This window comes from Pristiophorus japonicus, chromosome 17, assembly GCF_044704955.1.
Source record: "Pristiophorus japonicus isolate sPriJap1 chromosome 17, sPriJap1.hap1, whole genome shotgun sequence".
Lineage (NCBI taxonomy): Eukaryota > Metazoa > Chordata > Chondrichthyes > Pristiophoridae > Pristiophorus > Pristiophorus japonicus.
The window spans coordinates 27,306,695-27,322,700 of NC_091993.1; the positions used below are offsets into that span (position 1 = coordinate 27,306,695).

The following is a 16,006-nucleotide window of genomic DNA, read 5'->3' on the forward strand; positions in this document are numbered from 1 at the left end:
GGGTGGGGGGGGGGGGGGGGAAGAGCTCAAATAGAAAGAATGAAACGTGAAAAACAGCAGCAAAACACAGTGCAGGTCAGAAATGTGTTGAAATTGCATGATACCAGATAAATGTTATACTTCTGATTAACTCAAATATACCATTGCCCTCGAATCGCTGAATGGTTAAATGCATTGCCTGGTATCATAATGATCCATGCATAAGACACCTGAGGTTTGATGATCCGTCTCTACTGAGCTTTCACATTCAGCCAGGACAGCAATTGGGTGAACTGCAATTAGCTTTGGCCTGTGTACTAAAGAGGATGCAGGAGGAGGAGGAAGGAGATGGAAGAGTGTAGAATTTACCAATATTTTGCAAAGATTCCTGATACCTTTCCCCTGCAGAGGAGAACCCCTTTCTGGACTTTTAAAATGAGTTTAAAGGGGCAGACAAAGCCTGCAGGGGAAAAAAAGGGATGCATTTATGGAGACCGCCCCCCCACCCAGTGTTCGGACTTTTTGAAAAGAGAATTCAAAATGGACCTAAATTACAGAAGCCTGAGGTCCCCTAAACATCTATGGGAAGGAGCATATCAATTTTAAGATTTTACAACATTTTGGCTGCGAAAAAGTGTTACCGAATACAGGAGGTCGGACTAACCTCTGTGAAGCAAATTCGTGTATTAAGGATCCCAGACTGTCTGGGGGAACTATTCAACACCAATTCACCCCCTAAGAGATAATCAAATTACTGAATCAAGCACAATGGAAATCATGGGCCCAACTAGATGGTCAGGAAACTGGACAATCCTAAAACAATGCAAAACCAGTGATACCACATTATCACACCCTAATCGAGTTACTGCTGACTAGCCCACCAAAAACACTGACAATGAGACATTTGAAAATCAATGGACAGAACAGTTTAAACAAAGCGCAAGAACTGATATGGCGCAAAGATAAGGAAGCCTGTTTTAGTATAATTGAAGGCCTGTTCTGGCAGTTTAGGTGTGATTCTAGGGACACTACTAAGTTAGCAGTCGCGCTGCATAAGTTCTACACCAGCCTCGAAAAGTGGGACCCCGAAACATCGGCGAAAGGAATCTCTAAAACCCAGAAGGACAGCACCACGACAGCAAACAGGCTGTCAAAACGACTATCGGAAAGTTGCAGGCCATCACGACCAACCAAACAGTCAACCGGAACCAACCCGACAAAACCAAGAAAAACCGAAGATTTTCCACTCTACAAGCTGGTCCTACGCGACCAAGGGTTACAGACTACAGAACGTGGACAACTGAGGCGAACCCCGGAGTTGGAACTGTCAAAAGGGGATTGGTGAGCATGGCCCCTGAAACCCCAGAGCTATAACTTAGTTAGGGGAATTGGGGGGGGGGGGTGGGGGAGGCTGGGATAACTTGTGTAAATATATCTGCATTCTCCTCTTTACCCCATTTAGAGTTTAAACTATATTCTTTTCCCCACAGGCTGTAATTTGACATTTAATTCAATGTGTTGTACCCCTCAGTATGTATTGGTACTAATATTGTGTGTGTGTTATTAAAGGTGTGCCTTTTACTTCTTTTTAGGCACAATAAAGCCATACCTGCTTCCTACCTTGAAACCGATTGTCTGTCCAAGTCTGTCACAGTCCCTTCATAATTCCAGTGTCTAGAACCAAGGGTGTGGGAGCGATTCGGAACCGCTCATATAAGGTCAGAAGGAAAAGCTGACCCCCTGAAAAACCACCCCTTACAAGAGTCAGGGTTCTCATTTCTGATCGCCATTCACTAACCCTTGTTGGAAACTGCATGCATGGACACTGGAGGAGAACGGGGTCACGCTCAGCTGCGATGCACTTGACAGATGAATAGCCTGCGTACACTCGCTGTCGAGGTTCAGGTGTCAAGATTGGCCCCCTCGGGCAAGGTACCAGTCGCCCCAGGCATTTGTGGAACTGTGACCCAGCAACTTTAGGAGGAAAAATTGAACACAGAAAAAAGTACATTAGAGGTACAACGTCTGAAATCCAGAATCCTCGGGACCAAGTCCGTGCCAGTTTTTGGGTTTTTCCGGATTTCAGACCTCACTGCCCGCCGATCCTCGCCAAAATGCCCGGTTTTCGGACAATTCTGGTTTTCGGAATTGCAGATTCAGACGTTGCACCTGTACTTATTTTTCGGTTGCAGGAACTGCAACTTCTCTGATGGGCCTACCATACAGGCAAAGCAGAGCTAGAATGGCACCGAGCATTCTATCACTTCTTGTGTCTAAAATTGGCAACATCACGTTTTGAAAGATGGCGGTTCCATAACAATTAAGTATATGGAAAGGGGAGGGGGAAAGGCTTTGTCCTTTAAGATTGCATCAAGCCAAGTTGAGCAGCCCTGGGGAGTTTGCTATAAGCACAAACTACTGAAATCTTCGTAATCAAATTAGTGAACCCGCTCATGCATTAAAAACAAAAAGGGGTAAAATTGGGGGGGGAAAAAAAGGTTACATTTACTTAAAATTATGATGCTGGCAACTCAGTATAACTTGATTTACCTTGTATCTAGTTCAAATTTTTTTTTAAACTAATAGTTGGATGGAATCATTTTTGTGATAATGATACGGCCCTCAAATCAAACTTGCCAAGCCCCAGTTAGAAATTAATTGTAGATTTTTCAGTGTCTGCACCGGTGAGTTTTGTGCTGGAACCTTCACTATTGTCGAGCAGTAGTGATTTCTAATTTGAAGAGGTGAACTGTAATTAGATGCTCAGTCTCTTTCACCAATGCAACACTCAGAATGGTGGCGCTCTTAACATTAGTCCTACTTTTAGCTGCTCATTTCCAACACCAAACCAGCAGTGCTCTGAGCTCTTTAAATAGCTCAGCTGTATTGTAAACAGAAATCACTTAGCCTGATCAGTCAATTAGTGACTGCTTGGGGTACTGGCCAACATAGCTTCAGCCAGATGCTAATGCGACATCAACTGTAAAGGCAGCCGAGCAGTTAAATGCGGAAGAGCAAATACCATTTCTGGCATATCCCAACACAGAAACACTTCAAAAAGGCAAAGCAGCTTGTGAATTTGGTTAAGGTTTCAACAAAAGTGACTTTTTGAGATTGGTATGCCTCTAGAAACATAATTTCCAGCTTTAACTCCTGGAGGATAAAAAAAAAACTCAGGGAATTCCCCCAACGGGTCAGCTAATTAGGGCTGAATACAGACCAAAACGGTCTCAGACTCCGCACCAAGTTAAATCAATCTCAACTTGATTGCCCTTTGGCTTAGGGGGTAGAAAAATCAGTCAGCTTCTGATCATTATCCATCAGTTCCATCTGTAAATGCATTTCTCAACAGTGGGTGAGGGCAGGATTCGGCTCAGCTGTGATGATTACCACGAATGAATAAGTTTGGCGATACTCGCACATAAATAACAGCCCTTGTGCAGGGTACTGTACAAAACCTAGTTTCCGTAGAATCATACCCCACCGAGGAGAAAAAACGCCCAGGAAAGGAAGGGAAGAAAAACTGAGAAAAATTAAAAAACTAAAAATTGAAAACAAAAAAAAGTAGTGCTCGCTGGGTCCCCATCTCTCATGGTCCAATATTTGACTCCAATATCCATGCTTGAGGAAAAAAAACTTGCATTGATGTAGCACCTTTCATGACTACCGGACATTTCAAAGTGCTTTACAGCCAATAAAGTACTTTAAGTGTAGTCACTGTTGTAATGTAGGAAATGTGGCAGCCAATTTGCGCTCAGCATGATTTCACAGAGTGTTGTAGAAAGATTAAAATGGTGCGGTAGAGCGCCACATGGTCCGGGTTTGGATCACTGCTCACAGTGCGCAATCAGCAACCAAACTCAGCTGCAATGGTTGCAGAGGTTTTATCATCAATCTCCATGGCTTGGTCCAGGGAGAAGGAAAAACCCAACTAGGATTCTCACAACGGTCACTGGCCAGCGAGCAATCCTGGAAATTGTGCATGGGGGAACGGATGCCAACATAATCAGACTTGGCTGTGGCATCTATCCCTTACGGTCAAATGGCCTGCTGGTACTCAATGTCTAACTGCATAGAGGAAAAACAAGGACACTTGGGGGAGGTACTAGAAGGCTGCTGTCATGCACAAAGCTATCTCCATCGCCTTGGAGTTAGAAGGCTGTGGCGGTTCAAGTTCCACTCCAGGAGCTTGAGCACATAAATCTAGGCTGACACTCCCAGTGCAGTACTGAGGGAATGCTGCACTGTGGGAGGTGCCGTATTTCGAATGAGGCGTTAAACCAAGGCCCCATCTGCCCTCTCAGGAGAACGTAAAAGATCCCATGGTACTATTTCGAAGAAGAGCAGGGGAGGTATCCCCAGTGCCCTGGTCAATATTTATCCCTCAATCAACATAACAAAAATGGTCATGGTCATTATCACATTGCTGTGTATGGGAGCTGTGCGCAAGTTGGCTGCCGCGTTTCCCAAATTACAACAGTGACTACACTCCAAAGTACTTAATTGGTTGTAAAGCGCTTTGAGATGTCCGGTGGTCGTGAAAGACACTATATAAGTGCAAGTCTTTCTTTTTTCATACTTTCAGGATTGGAATGAAAAGGAGATATGCCCAGTAGGGGAGGCGAGGGCAAAGATAATTAGACATGCAGGCCCAAGTTACATGAGAGCAACAAACTTATATTTTCGACACGATTAACCAACAGAGCATTTTTAGCTAGATTCAGACTAAATTCTGTGATGAAATGATTAATACCAATACAGATATAGAAAGTTTTGAACTATGTCATAGGCTTTCATCACAGAAAGGAACTGCCAAATGTATCCATGCAAACATCTACCAGCCCACAATTTGTACATACTTAATGCTCTGGAATGGTCCGGGTTCCTTATTCCTTTTGCCCGTAGTCTTTGAAGCAACACCGCAGAAGACAGCTGTTTTACAAGGTAAACTGCCATGGAGTAGTTCTGAAAAGAAAACATATGCACACTCGTCAACCATGACAAGTTAAACGCATCAATGTTCAAACACGTCACCAAGCATCGCAGTTAAGCCATATACCCGTACCAAATCTAAATAATCATATTTTCCTCGAAATTTAAATTTGGAGTTGGCATTTGTTTTTCTGGATTATGTGTACATTAACATTTTACAAATTAAGACAACAAGGCTTTATAGAGTAAATATACCCAATGTTTTTTATTATCTAGATCCAATAATGGAAATGGCATTGTCCCATGTAGTACCACAGCATTAGGAGAAGAACATTACAGTTTTGATTCCTAGTCTGAGTTACTTATATCAGCTGGCTATTGGGAAAGTATAACTGCCCTTGGTGTGGCTGATTTGGTGGGGAGAAACCAATCAGCCATGGTTTCCATTCCCAGCTGTTACCCAGCGACTCCTGCGAGACAGCAGGTGAGAACAGGATTGGGCTTGGCTGTCGTGATATCTATGCTCAAATCGTCCACTAGCACGCACATTCTAGGCTCACTGAAGAATGGTCAGCTGGTTGAGGCACAACTGAGCTGGGATAAACTCTTGCCCATGGCACATACTCCAGAGTCAGTGCCTTTACTTCAGGAGGGGGAAAGCTACTAATGACATTTCCAATAGTACATAGTGAAGAAATTCTCTCTATTGCGTACAAAACAAGGTTCTCAAAAATAACTAATCATTCAATTCTTCTGTAACTCAGGTAGTCAGTAAATAGAAAACCCAAGCCCACTTCAAACTAATATCCAATGTGGTTCAAATTTACTGATTTATTACATTTGGTTAAGACCACTTGATCTGCAGCGTTAGTTTTCAGACTTTCCTGTGCGGGGGACCCTTGGCAAATAGTGGCATACTCCTGGGGCCCATTACCCCAATTTTCAAAAGACTGTTAACGACCCAAAGAAAAATACTGGCATTGTAGAAAACAATCATCATTTACAACAATGTAAATAATGCTAAAATGGAATTCTGGCAACACCGTGCTCGAGGGCATTCTGCAGGCCTGGCTTCAAACCAACTGAAAGTGATTTTGTGATCCCCCCAAGGACTCATAGGGTGCATGGACTGCAGTTTGCAAATCCAGGATTTACAGCAACATAATCAGCACGCTTCCTAAACAAATTACAACTAAACTACATAGATAAGGGCATTTGCATACATATTCAAAGAAGTCTGCATGGTTAACTTGTTTCAACGGCAAAAGAATGGTTTGAACTGTACAGTTAGCTACAGGAACAGTAGTTCTGTCCAAGGAGGATTATACATGTCTAGGCCCAGTTAATGGGGCCAAGTTTCGGCCTGAGTTGCTCCTGTTTTTTTTTTGAGCAACTGGTATAGAATGGAGTATCTTAGAAATTGCAATTCTCGACATTTAGTTTGCTCCAGTTCTAGTCAGTTAGAACAGTTTCAGTTTGGAACAGATTTTTTTTTCCAAAGAGGGCGTGTCCGGCCACTTACACCCGTTTTGAAAGTTTAGGCAGTGAAAACATACTCAAACTAACTTAGAATGGAGTAAGTGTAGATTTTTGTATGCTCAGAAAAACCTTGTCTACACTTAGAAAATCAGGCATAGGTTACAAATCAGGCGTAGGGAATGGGGGGGTTTAAAGGGAAGTTTACAAACATTAAACACTTCAGTTTTACAAATAAAGAGCCATCATCAATAATAAATGATAAATACATCAATAAATCAACCAATAAATCAATGAAAAAAAATTAATAAAAAATCAATAAAAAAATCAATAAAACATTTTCTACTTACCGACTGCAGCACCGGGAGTCCTCCAACAGCGTGCTGGGACGCCCCCCCCCCCCCTCCCGCGTCTCTATCTCTCTGTCTCTCTCTCTCTGTCAGTGTCTGTGTTTCTGACAGCAAGGGGAGGGGGAGGAGAGGAAGGGAGGGGGAGGAAGGGGGTGGAGGAGGGGGGGGAGCGGAGCGGAGGTCGGGGGGGGAAGCGGGGGTCGGGTCGGGAGGAAGCAGGAACTGGGCATGGAAGGCAGCCTTATCCACACAGCCCCACACAGTTTTGGGCGCCTGGAGCTACTGCACTGTAGCGCACCTGTGCAGAGGTCCCGGCACTGTTTTCAGCGCAAGGACCTGGCTCCGCCCCCCCCACAGCTCGTGCTGCGCCGCGCCCAGCTCCAGAGGACCTGCAGGAAGCTAGAGAATAGGAGGTAAGTTTTTTTGGCACACTTTGTGGCGCGAAAAACGGGCGTCCAGGTCGGGGCTACGCCGTTCTAGGCGCGGCCCGAAACTTGGGCCCAATAATTCTAGGCAGAAAAATAAAACCTGTATGGTACTTCGAGTACTTACATCAAATTATTTGAACTTATTCCAACAGAAATATAACACTTCTTTAATTGAATGCACACCTCACTGTCACATCCAAAACATATGCCTATTGATTCATGTAGTTAACAAAACAAATATTTTAATGGCATTTAATGGAGGGGAGGAGATATTGGTTGTTAAAAGATCCTGAACACAGCAGTGTGTGGGATATCAAGCTACTGGTGTTTACGAAAATGAAAATACTTGCACTATACTGTACGTTACCATGAATTGATTTGCTTTTTGCAAGTGTATTTCTGTTATAAAGCAAAAGGAAATACACAGACCTGGAAAGCAAAGCATTTCTTGAAATATCATTTTTTTTTTTAAAAAGTGAGCACTGTTACTTAAACCGATCAAGCCTCTGAACTTTTCTGTCTCACTCCCAAGCCCAGAATCACTGTGGCCAAATTTGAGAATAAGCTCAGATTACGTCAACTCTTTCTAAGAACACTTCTTATATGGCAACCAGCAAAACACTGCAGTCTAACCTATCAACACAAATACCCCACAGTAAAAGCTCAAGTCAGGACCATAGATGGGATGATCAAAGACAACTTTTGATCTTGACTGAAATTTGCCGCCCTTAAGACATGATAAAAGTTACAATTAACAACCAAAAGTTCAACTTTCTGTCATGAATTCGAACATTTAGAGCTTGCCAAAAACTGTTAGAACCATGTCTGTCAACAATGTTATGATCTGAGAATCATAACAGCTGGTGTTCAGTTGCAAAGTACACTATCCCAGTTCAGGCTTGCATTCTTAGACCAACCATAAACCAAAAGATTAAGACAAAGCAACCCGCCCATAGTTTTCACTGCCCAGTAACTGGCCTGCCTACATTATCACTGAATTCTCCCCAACCAATTTGTTCCTGTTTGAAACTGAAGTGCCACAAATATTTCCCATTTCAAAATGCAAAGGGCACTTCTAAAACAACCGTTCTTTTTAGCGGATTTAGGGCATTTAGTAAAATAGACAAATCTCAGGCAGAGGCCTCACCAGAATAAGCACATCATTTCAAGAAGCAGATCAACCCAGGAGTGAATACAAAGCACAGAATTGCATTTACCACATGCCCTAGAGAATCCCATTAAGTATTTTGTACCAATTCTGCATATCAAGAAAATACATCTTTAAAATACCCAAATGCTAAAAAAATTGGGATTACAAAAATGAGTACAGTAACTGTGTCGTAAATGTCACCGAGTGGATAAGAAACACAGCTTACAGGCTGCTTTTTGTGAAAAGAGCATTAGATGCATTTTAAACTATTTATTCCCAACCACTTCATCACCACCTGTACTCTTTATTCTACACACCTTTCTCAGTTAAGCCAAAAAGCAGGAGACCAGCTCCTGCGGCTGCAGCCATCTGACACATAAGAACACAACATAAGAAATAGGAGCCGGAGTAGGCCATTTGGCCCCTCGAGCCTGCCATATAAGAAGTGATCAATAAGATCATGGCTGATCTGATCTTGGGCTCAGCTCCACTTCCCTGCCCGCTCCCTATAACCTTTTACTCCCTTATCGTTCAAAAATCTATCTCCACCTTAAATATATTCAATGACCCAGCCTCCATAGCTCTGAGGTAGAGAATTCTACAGATTTACGACCCTCCGAGAAGAAATTCCTCCTCATCTCAGTTCCAAATGGGCGACCCCTTATTCTTAAACTATGCTCCCTAGTTCTAGATTCCCCACGAGTGGAAACATCCTCTCTTAGAAACATAGAAACATAGAAGATAGGTGCAGGAGTAGGCCATTCGGCCCTTCGAGCCTGCACCGCCATTCAATAAGATCATGGCTGATCATTCTCTCAGTACCCCTTTCCTGCTTTCTCTCCATACCCCTTGATCCCTTTAGCCGAAAGGGCCATATCTAACTCCCTGTTGAATATATCCAATGAACTGGCATCAACAACTCTCTGCGGCAGGGAATTCCACAGGTTAACAACTCTGAGTGAAGAAGTTTCTCCTCATCTCAGTTCTAAATGGCTTACCCCTTATCCTTAGACTATGTCCCCTGGTTCTGGACTTCCCCAACATCGGGAACATTCTTCCCGCATCTAACCTGTCCAGTCCCGTCAGAATTTTATATGTTTCTATGAGATCCCCTCTCATCCTTCTAAACTCCAGTGAATACAGGCCCAGTTGACCCAGTCTCTCCTCATATGTCAGTTCTGCCATCCCAGGAATTAGTCTGGTGAACCTTCGCTGCACTCCCTCAATAGCAAGAACGTCCTTCCTCAGATTAGGAGACCAAAAACTGAACACAATATTCCAGGTGAGGCCTCACCAAGGCCCTGTACAACTGCAGTAAGACCTCCCTGCTCCTATATTTAAATCCCCTAGCTATGAAGGCCAACATACCATTTGCCTTCTTCACCACCTGCTGTACCTGCATGCCAACTTTCAGTGACTGATGTACCATGACACCCAGGTCTCGTTGCACCTCCCCTTTTCCTAATCTGCGGCCGTTCAGATAATATTCTGCCTTCGTGTTTTTGTCACCAAAGTGGATAAACTCACATTTATCCACATTATACTGCATCTGCCATGCGTTTGCCCACTCACCTAACCTGTCCAAGTCACCCTCACAGCTCACACCGTCACCCAGCTTAGTGTCATCTGCAAACTTGGAGATAATACACTCAATTCCTTCATTCAAATCATTAATATATATTGTAAATAGCTGGGGTCCCAGCACTGCGCCCTGTGGCACCCCACTAGTCACTGCCTGCCATTCTGAAAAGGACCCGTTTATCCCGACTCTCTGCTTCCTATTTGCCAACCAGTTCTCTATTCACGTCAGTACATTACCCCCAATACCATGTGCTTTAATTTTGCACACCAATCTCTTGTGTGGGACCTTGTCAAAAGCCTTTTGAAAGTCCAAATACACCACATCCACTGGTTCTCCCTTGTCCACTCTACCAGTTACATCCTCAAAAAATTCTAGAAGATTTGTCAAGCATGATTTCCCTTTCATAAATCCATGCTGACTTGGACCGATCCTGTCACTGCTTTCCAAATACACTGCTATTTTATCTTTAATAATTGATTCCAACATTCTCCCCACTACTGATGTCGAGCTAACCGGTCTATAATTACCCGTTTTCCCTCTCCCTCTTCATCTACCTTGTCAAGCCCCCTCAGTATCTTATACATTTCAATAAGATCGCCTCTCATTCTTCTAAACTCCAATGAGTGTAGGCCCACCCTGCTCAACCTTTCTTCATAAGTCAATCCCTTCATCTCAGGAATCAATCTAGTGAACCTTCTCTGAACTGCCTCCAATGCAAGCATATCCCTCCTTAAATTAGGAGACCAAAACTGTATGCAGTACTTTAGTCATGGCTGTGAGGAGGTGGCACACGAAAAGCTAAACATGGCTGTCCTTACTCCAGGAATATGCCTGGCCTCCTCTTAGTATTTCCCTTAGTCAACAGTTAAGATTGGGTTGAACTTACTGAAGTTCAAGTTCCACCCAAGAGGCTACCATGCTGCTATCACTTTACTTGCATTTCTTCAGCTGTATCATCAGACAATAATTATCCCTTTACTTAAAAGGTACCTTCCTCTCCTACCTGCTCCGTAATCACCAGACTGATTCCCGGGATGGTGGGACTGACCTATCAAGAAAGACTGAATCAACTGGGCTTGTATTCACTGGAGTTCAGAAGAGTGAGAGGGGACCTCATAGAAACGTTTGAAATTCTAACGGGTTTGGACAGGTTGGATGCAGGAAGAATGTTCCCAATGTTGGGGAATTCCAGAACCAGGGGTCACAGTCTAAGGATAAGGGGTAAGCCATTTAGGACCGAGATAAGGAGAAACTTCTTCACCCAGAGAGTGGTGAACCTGTGGAATTCTCTACCACAGGAAGTAGTTGAGGCCAATTCACTAAATATATTCAAAAGGGAGTTAGATGAAGTCCTTAGTACTCGGGGGATCAAGGGGTATGGCGTGAAAGCAGGAAGTGGGTACTGAAGTTTCATGTTCAGCCATGAACTCGTTGAATGGCGGTGCAGGCTAGAAGGGCTGAATGGCCTGCTCCTGCACCTATTTTCTATGTTTCTATGTAAGTCCTGACTTATCGTTTTCAGCAAGGTTCCACTGGCATTAACTGTTCTCTGGCACCTCAATTAAGATCCCTTCATGCGTAGACACCGAGTGTTGACACTTCTTGTCCCCACACCTATATGGAGTCACTGGATAGCAATTAGGAATGATAACTAAGGCAGATTCTTTCCTTCCTTAGCCCAAGACCAACCTTCGTGCCTAACTACTACTCTGGCTGAAATCAGCTAACTCAGCAGAGATTGGTAAATTGAAGATGGAACGATATCTATGGCTTCCAGGATTCAATTCCATACTGGGCAGTGTCATTACAAAATGAGCCATTGTGGAGCTCACTCATAAGAACATAAGAAATAGGCTCTTCGAGTCTGTTCCTCATTTAATAAGATCATGGCTGATCTTTTACCTTAACTCCGCTTTCCCACACTAGCCCCATATCCCTTAATTCCCTTAGTATCCAAAAATCTACTAGCGATCTGTCTTGAATATACGACTGAGCATCCACAGCTCTCTGGGGTAGAGAATTCCAAAGAAATTTCTCATCTCAGACCTAAATGGCTGATCCCTTATTCTGAGACAGTAACCCCCTGGTTCTAGACTCCCCAGCCAGGGAGAAACATTTTCCCACTACTGAGTGTTTTTACACGCTGATTCCCCTTGTAAAAGCCAATAATGTTATAAAATAACACTCTTGCTTTTATTGGTAGCATTAGCTCATAAGCTTTTCCTGCATTTCAGGTTACATCATCCCAATTTCCTGTTCTTCAGGGAGGATACTTGGTTCCCTGAAACTTAGGCAAAACTTTCACACAGTATCGGTCATTGTTGGTAGGATTAAGGAAAAAGAGTCATGCTTATGCCAGTAACACTTCTTTTGTGACGCCCTTCATTAACCTCTCTAATTGCTCCCACAACTAGTGACAATCAAGCAACCATTAGTATTTCACTCTAGTTCTATAGATCAAAATGTTCTCCCAGGCACAACCCAAGCTCAGAAAGTCAAAGCGTGTAAATTCTATTACTAAATGCTTCTAGTCCTACTGGTTGGACATGGTATGAAAAATTCACACTCATTAAGTTTCGCTGAAATCCGAGGACAACAATGAATGTTTTATTAAGATTGGGACTGAATATAAATGTGCATGCTGAAAAAAATCTAGGAGAACCAGCTTCAATTTAGTTAAACAGAGCTTCTGAAACCTGCTCCTGATTGATACAAAACCCAGCATCTGGGCCATAACAGGTTATGCTGCTTCGATTAATCGCTTTGAAAAGAAGAAAAGCTTACTCTTCCGATTTCTGCCGACCATGAAACCACAATAGTGTTCGGCACCGTCGTGGACAATCTGACTAGTGAGGTAATATTGATTGGCCGGCTAGGTCGCTTTGGTTCAACACCATTTTTGGTTGGTGGTAGATAGCCCTAGGATGAAATCAAAAAGTTACTTAATTCTCCAAAAAGAATGAACCAATAAAAAAATCTATTAGACCAATTACTTTAATACTTACTGGAAGGTTACACGTCTTTCCATTTACTTTCACACACAGATTCGGGGGGAAATGATCTTCTTGTGGACAACTGGTTTCTGATAAACAAAACCTTGAAAATGAAAAAATAAGTCAGTTACAAACTTCAGTGATACCCGCCCTCCTATATGGCTGAGACGTGGACCATATACAGTAGACACCTCAAAGCGCTGGAGAAGTACCACCAGCGCTGCCTCTGCAAGATCCTGCAAATCCACTGGGAGGATAGATGGCATCAGTGTTCTCGATCAGGCCAACATCCCCACATCAAAGCACTGACCACACTCGACCAGCTCCGTTGGGCGGACCATATTGCCGCGTGCCTGACACGAGACTCCCCAAGCAAGCGCTCTACTCGGAACTCCTACATGGCAAGTGAGCCCCAGGTGGGCAGAGGAAACGTTTCAAGGACACCCTCAAAGCCTCCTTGATAAAGTGCAACATCCCCACCGGCACCTGGGCAACCCTGGCCCAAGACCGCCCTAAGTGGAGGAAGAGCATCCAGGAGAGCACTGAGCACTTCAAGTCTCATCGCCAAGAGCATGCAGAAACCAAACACAGACAGCGGAAGGAGCATGCGGAAAAACGGACTCCCCACCCACCCTTTCCTTCAACCACTGTCTGTCCCACCTGTGACAGAGATTCCAATTCCAGTATTGGACTGTAGTCGCCTAAGAACTCACTTTTAGAGTGGAAGCAAGTCTTCCTCGATTTCGAGGGACTGCTTATGATGATGAGTACCTAATCTAAGAGTGCATTCTTGATGTGCAAACCTGTGTCAGCAGATTATTCATATCAAGATCAGTCAAACACAATGCTATCCTAACCCGATGAGCACACATGTAAACTTTCTAGCAAGGATCACTGGATAGCAATCGGGTGTGTTGTTTTCCTTCCTAGCCCAGAAACAGATAGGTCAACTCTAACTTCCTAAATGCTGCCCAGCTGAGAATCAGCGAGGGACTCAGCACAGACTGGAAATTGGACCTAGGACCACACAGTTTGCATGGGCTAAAGTGACATCAGGCAGTGTCTTTAATTACTAGGCCATCGGGGTGTCAAAGCTCTCACCATATTTATAACAGAAGTTAGGTAAAGTTACATCACAGTATTTCAAATAGAAATTTATAGTTTGTAGACCAATTCCAGTGATGCCAGTGATTTTTTCCAGAGTGACATTTGTTTTCAAATGTTATCTTCATGAAACAACAGAGTTTCAAAGAGATATGATTTAGAGGATATGTTTTATTCCATGTATTATATTGTATGTGAATGTCAATGTGACCATCATTAAATCTCCTCGCAGCACTGTTTTGGCAAAGCAACTGAGGGAGATTCCAATGTGCATTATGCTTTTAAAAAAAAACAGAGCATTTCTGTATTGTTGATTTCATTATAGCACATGTACAAGCCTTATACTCAAAGGATTGAGCCCCATACTGTCACAGATTATATTGTGAATGGCATCTTTGCATACTGCTAACATTGTCTGAGCTAAGCACTGGGTGTTGACTTTTTATGGAATCAAATCTTTTTGAACACAAATTTTTTTTTAATGTTTTTTTAAAAAGCAGTCTATAAAAAGTATCAAAAAGGTTTTTCCCAAACCTGGCGATATTACACTTCTCCCAAAATTTGAAGTTACCGCAGGTCGATTACTGCACCAGCTTCATTCAATTAAATAATATTCCTGCAAACTGTTGACACTGTGCACTGCCCCACTCAAATAAAAAATGCCTCAAAAAGAATTGAGGGAAAGAAAAGGTAAACAGAACAGCGAGTGAAGAGGAGCCAAATACATAATATGCATTTACCTTAATTGAACCTGAACTGTGAAGTCACACTTGGTCCCCGATATGTCCCTAAATAAAATTGAAAGATAGATTTTTCACACATTTCAAACTTATATTAATACTGGAAATCATACAGGACAGTTCAAAATATCATTTGAGTACTGAAATCGAATGATTTATACAATTTGCTACTCGATAGCCCATTAGAAACTCTAAACCAAACTATTTTTTACGGAACTATTAAAAAAATGGTAATAGTACCAGAAAAAGTTCCCATCTCTTTCATTAAGTTTCTGCTTTAAAGCAAGGCTGGGATTAAAACTAGTAACCTACAATTTAAGAACAGCATTCATCTTTAATTCTGTATAAAAAAACTTCATTCACAGCTTTCCTTAGATCCCAGAAACTATTATAATCAGCAAAGGAGGTGGAAGATTGACACTATGAATGCCTAATAACTATTTTGTTGATGCTCAAAACTTTGTAATATAGGAGAGCTGCCTGGGAGTGTTACGTGGGGAACTGTGAATGTGTGGGAGTGACAAAGCAGGTAACAAATCCAGGGCAATACTTGAGCAGTTTAAGAACAGTTGTGTGAACCCTAAGATGCGATCACATCCTTTAAATCACGCTCAACTAACCAGTAGTTCTCCAATATAATGAGACTGTTTTGCCCTTTACCTAGAATATAAGAGCAAGGAAGTACTACTGCTGTTATATAGCAATGGTCAAGCCTCATTTGCCACATTGTGCTCAGTACTCCACCGTAGAAGTATATACAGGCCTCGGCGAAAATCCAGTGATTATTCCCCAGGATAATACCTGGATGAAGGGGCTGAGCTAGGAGTGGGTAAACTGCCTGGAGATTAAGAAGTTGAGAGACTGGAGTGTATAAAATAACAAGGCAGTTAGTGAATCATTCTTTCCAGAACAAGGAAGCAGAATATTAGAATTCAAGCCAAGCTGGTGATTCAAAAGCAAATCCAGAAAAGATTTGTTCACATAAAAGAATGTGAATTGCATTGTCCCAGAGATTTATGGATGCAAAAATCAACACAGGCATTTAAAGGGGAAATAGGTATTGGTATTAGGGGACACAGATAAAGGGCAGGAAATTAGGATTAAGAGTTGCCACTACTAAAAAAATAGCCGAGCTGTTCTTGGGGGGGGGGGGGGGGGGGGGGGGGTAGGTTTGTGGGTGTTTGCAGGCGGCGTGAGCCTATGAGCAGTATGTGCTATAGCATAAAATTTCGTAAACTAGCAATCTTAAATAAGTGTGTTTACTCAAATACA

General features: G+C 42.8%; 1 protein-coding gene across 8 annotated transcripts in view; it reads right to left on the reverse strand.

Moving 5' to 3' along the window:
- Nucleotides 1-16,006, reverse strand: part of pias1b (protein inhibitor of activated STAT, 1b) — a 174,693-nt gene that overhangs the window by 28,214 nt on the left and 130,473 nt on the right. For all 8 annotated transcript variants that reach the window (XM_070858513.1, XM_070858514.1, XM_070858516.1 and 5 more), the window contains 4 exons: nucleotides 14,735-14,782; nucleotides 12,903-12,993; nucleotides 12,682-12,816; nucleotides 4,839-4,944 (listed from right to left, as the gene is read on the reverse strand). In XM_070858513.1, the coding sequence (XP_070714614.1) occupies nucleotides 4,839-4,944; nucleotides 12,682-12,816; nucleotides 12,903-12,993; nucleotides 14,735-14,782 (380 nt within the window). The remainder of the gene's footprint in view (nucleotides 1-4,838; nucleotides 4,945-12,681; nucleotides 12,817-12,902; nucleotides 12,994-14,734; nucleotides 14,783-16,006) is intronic.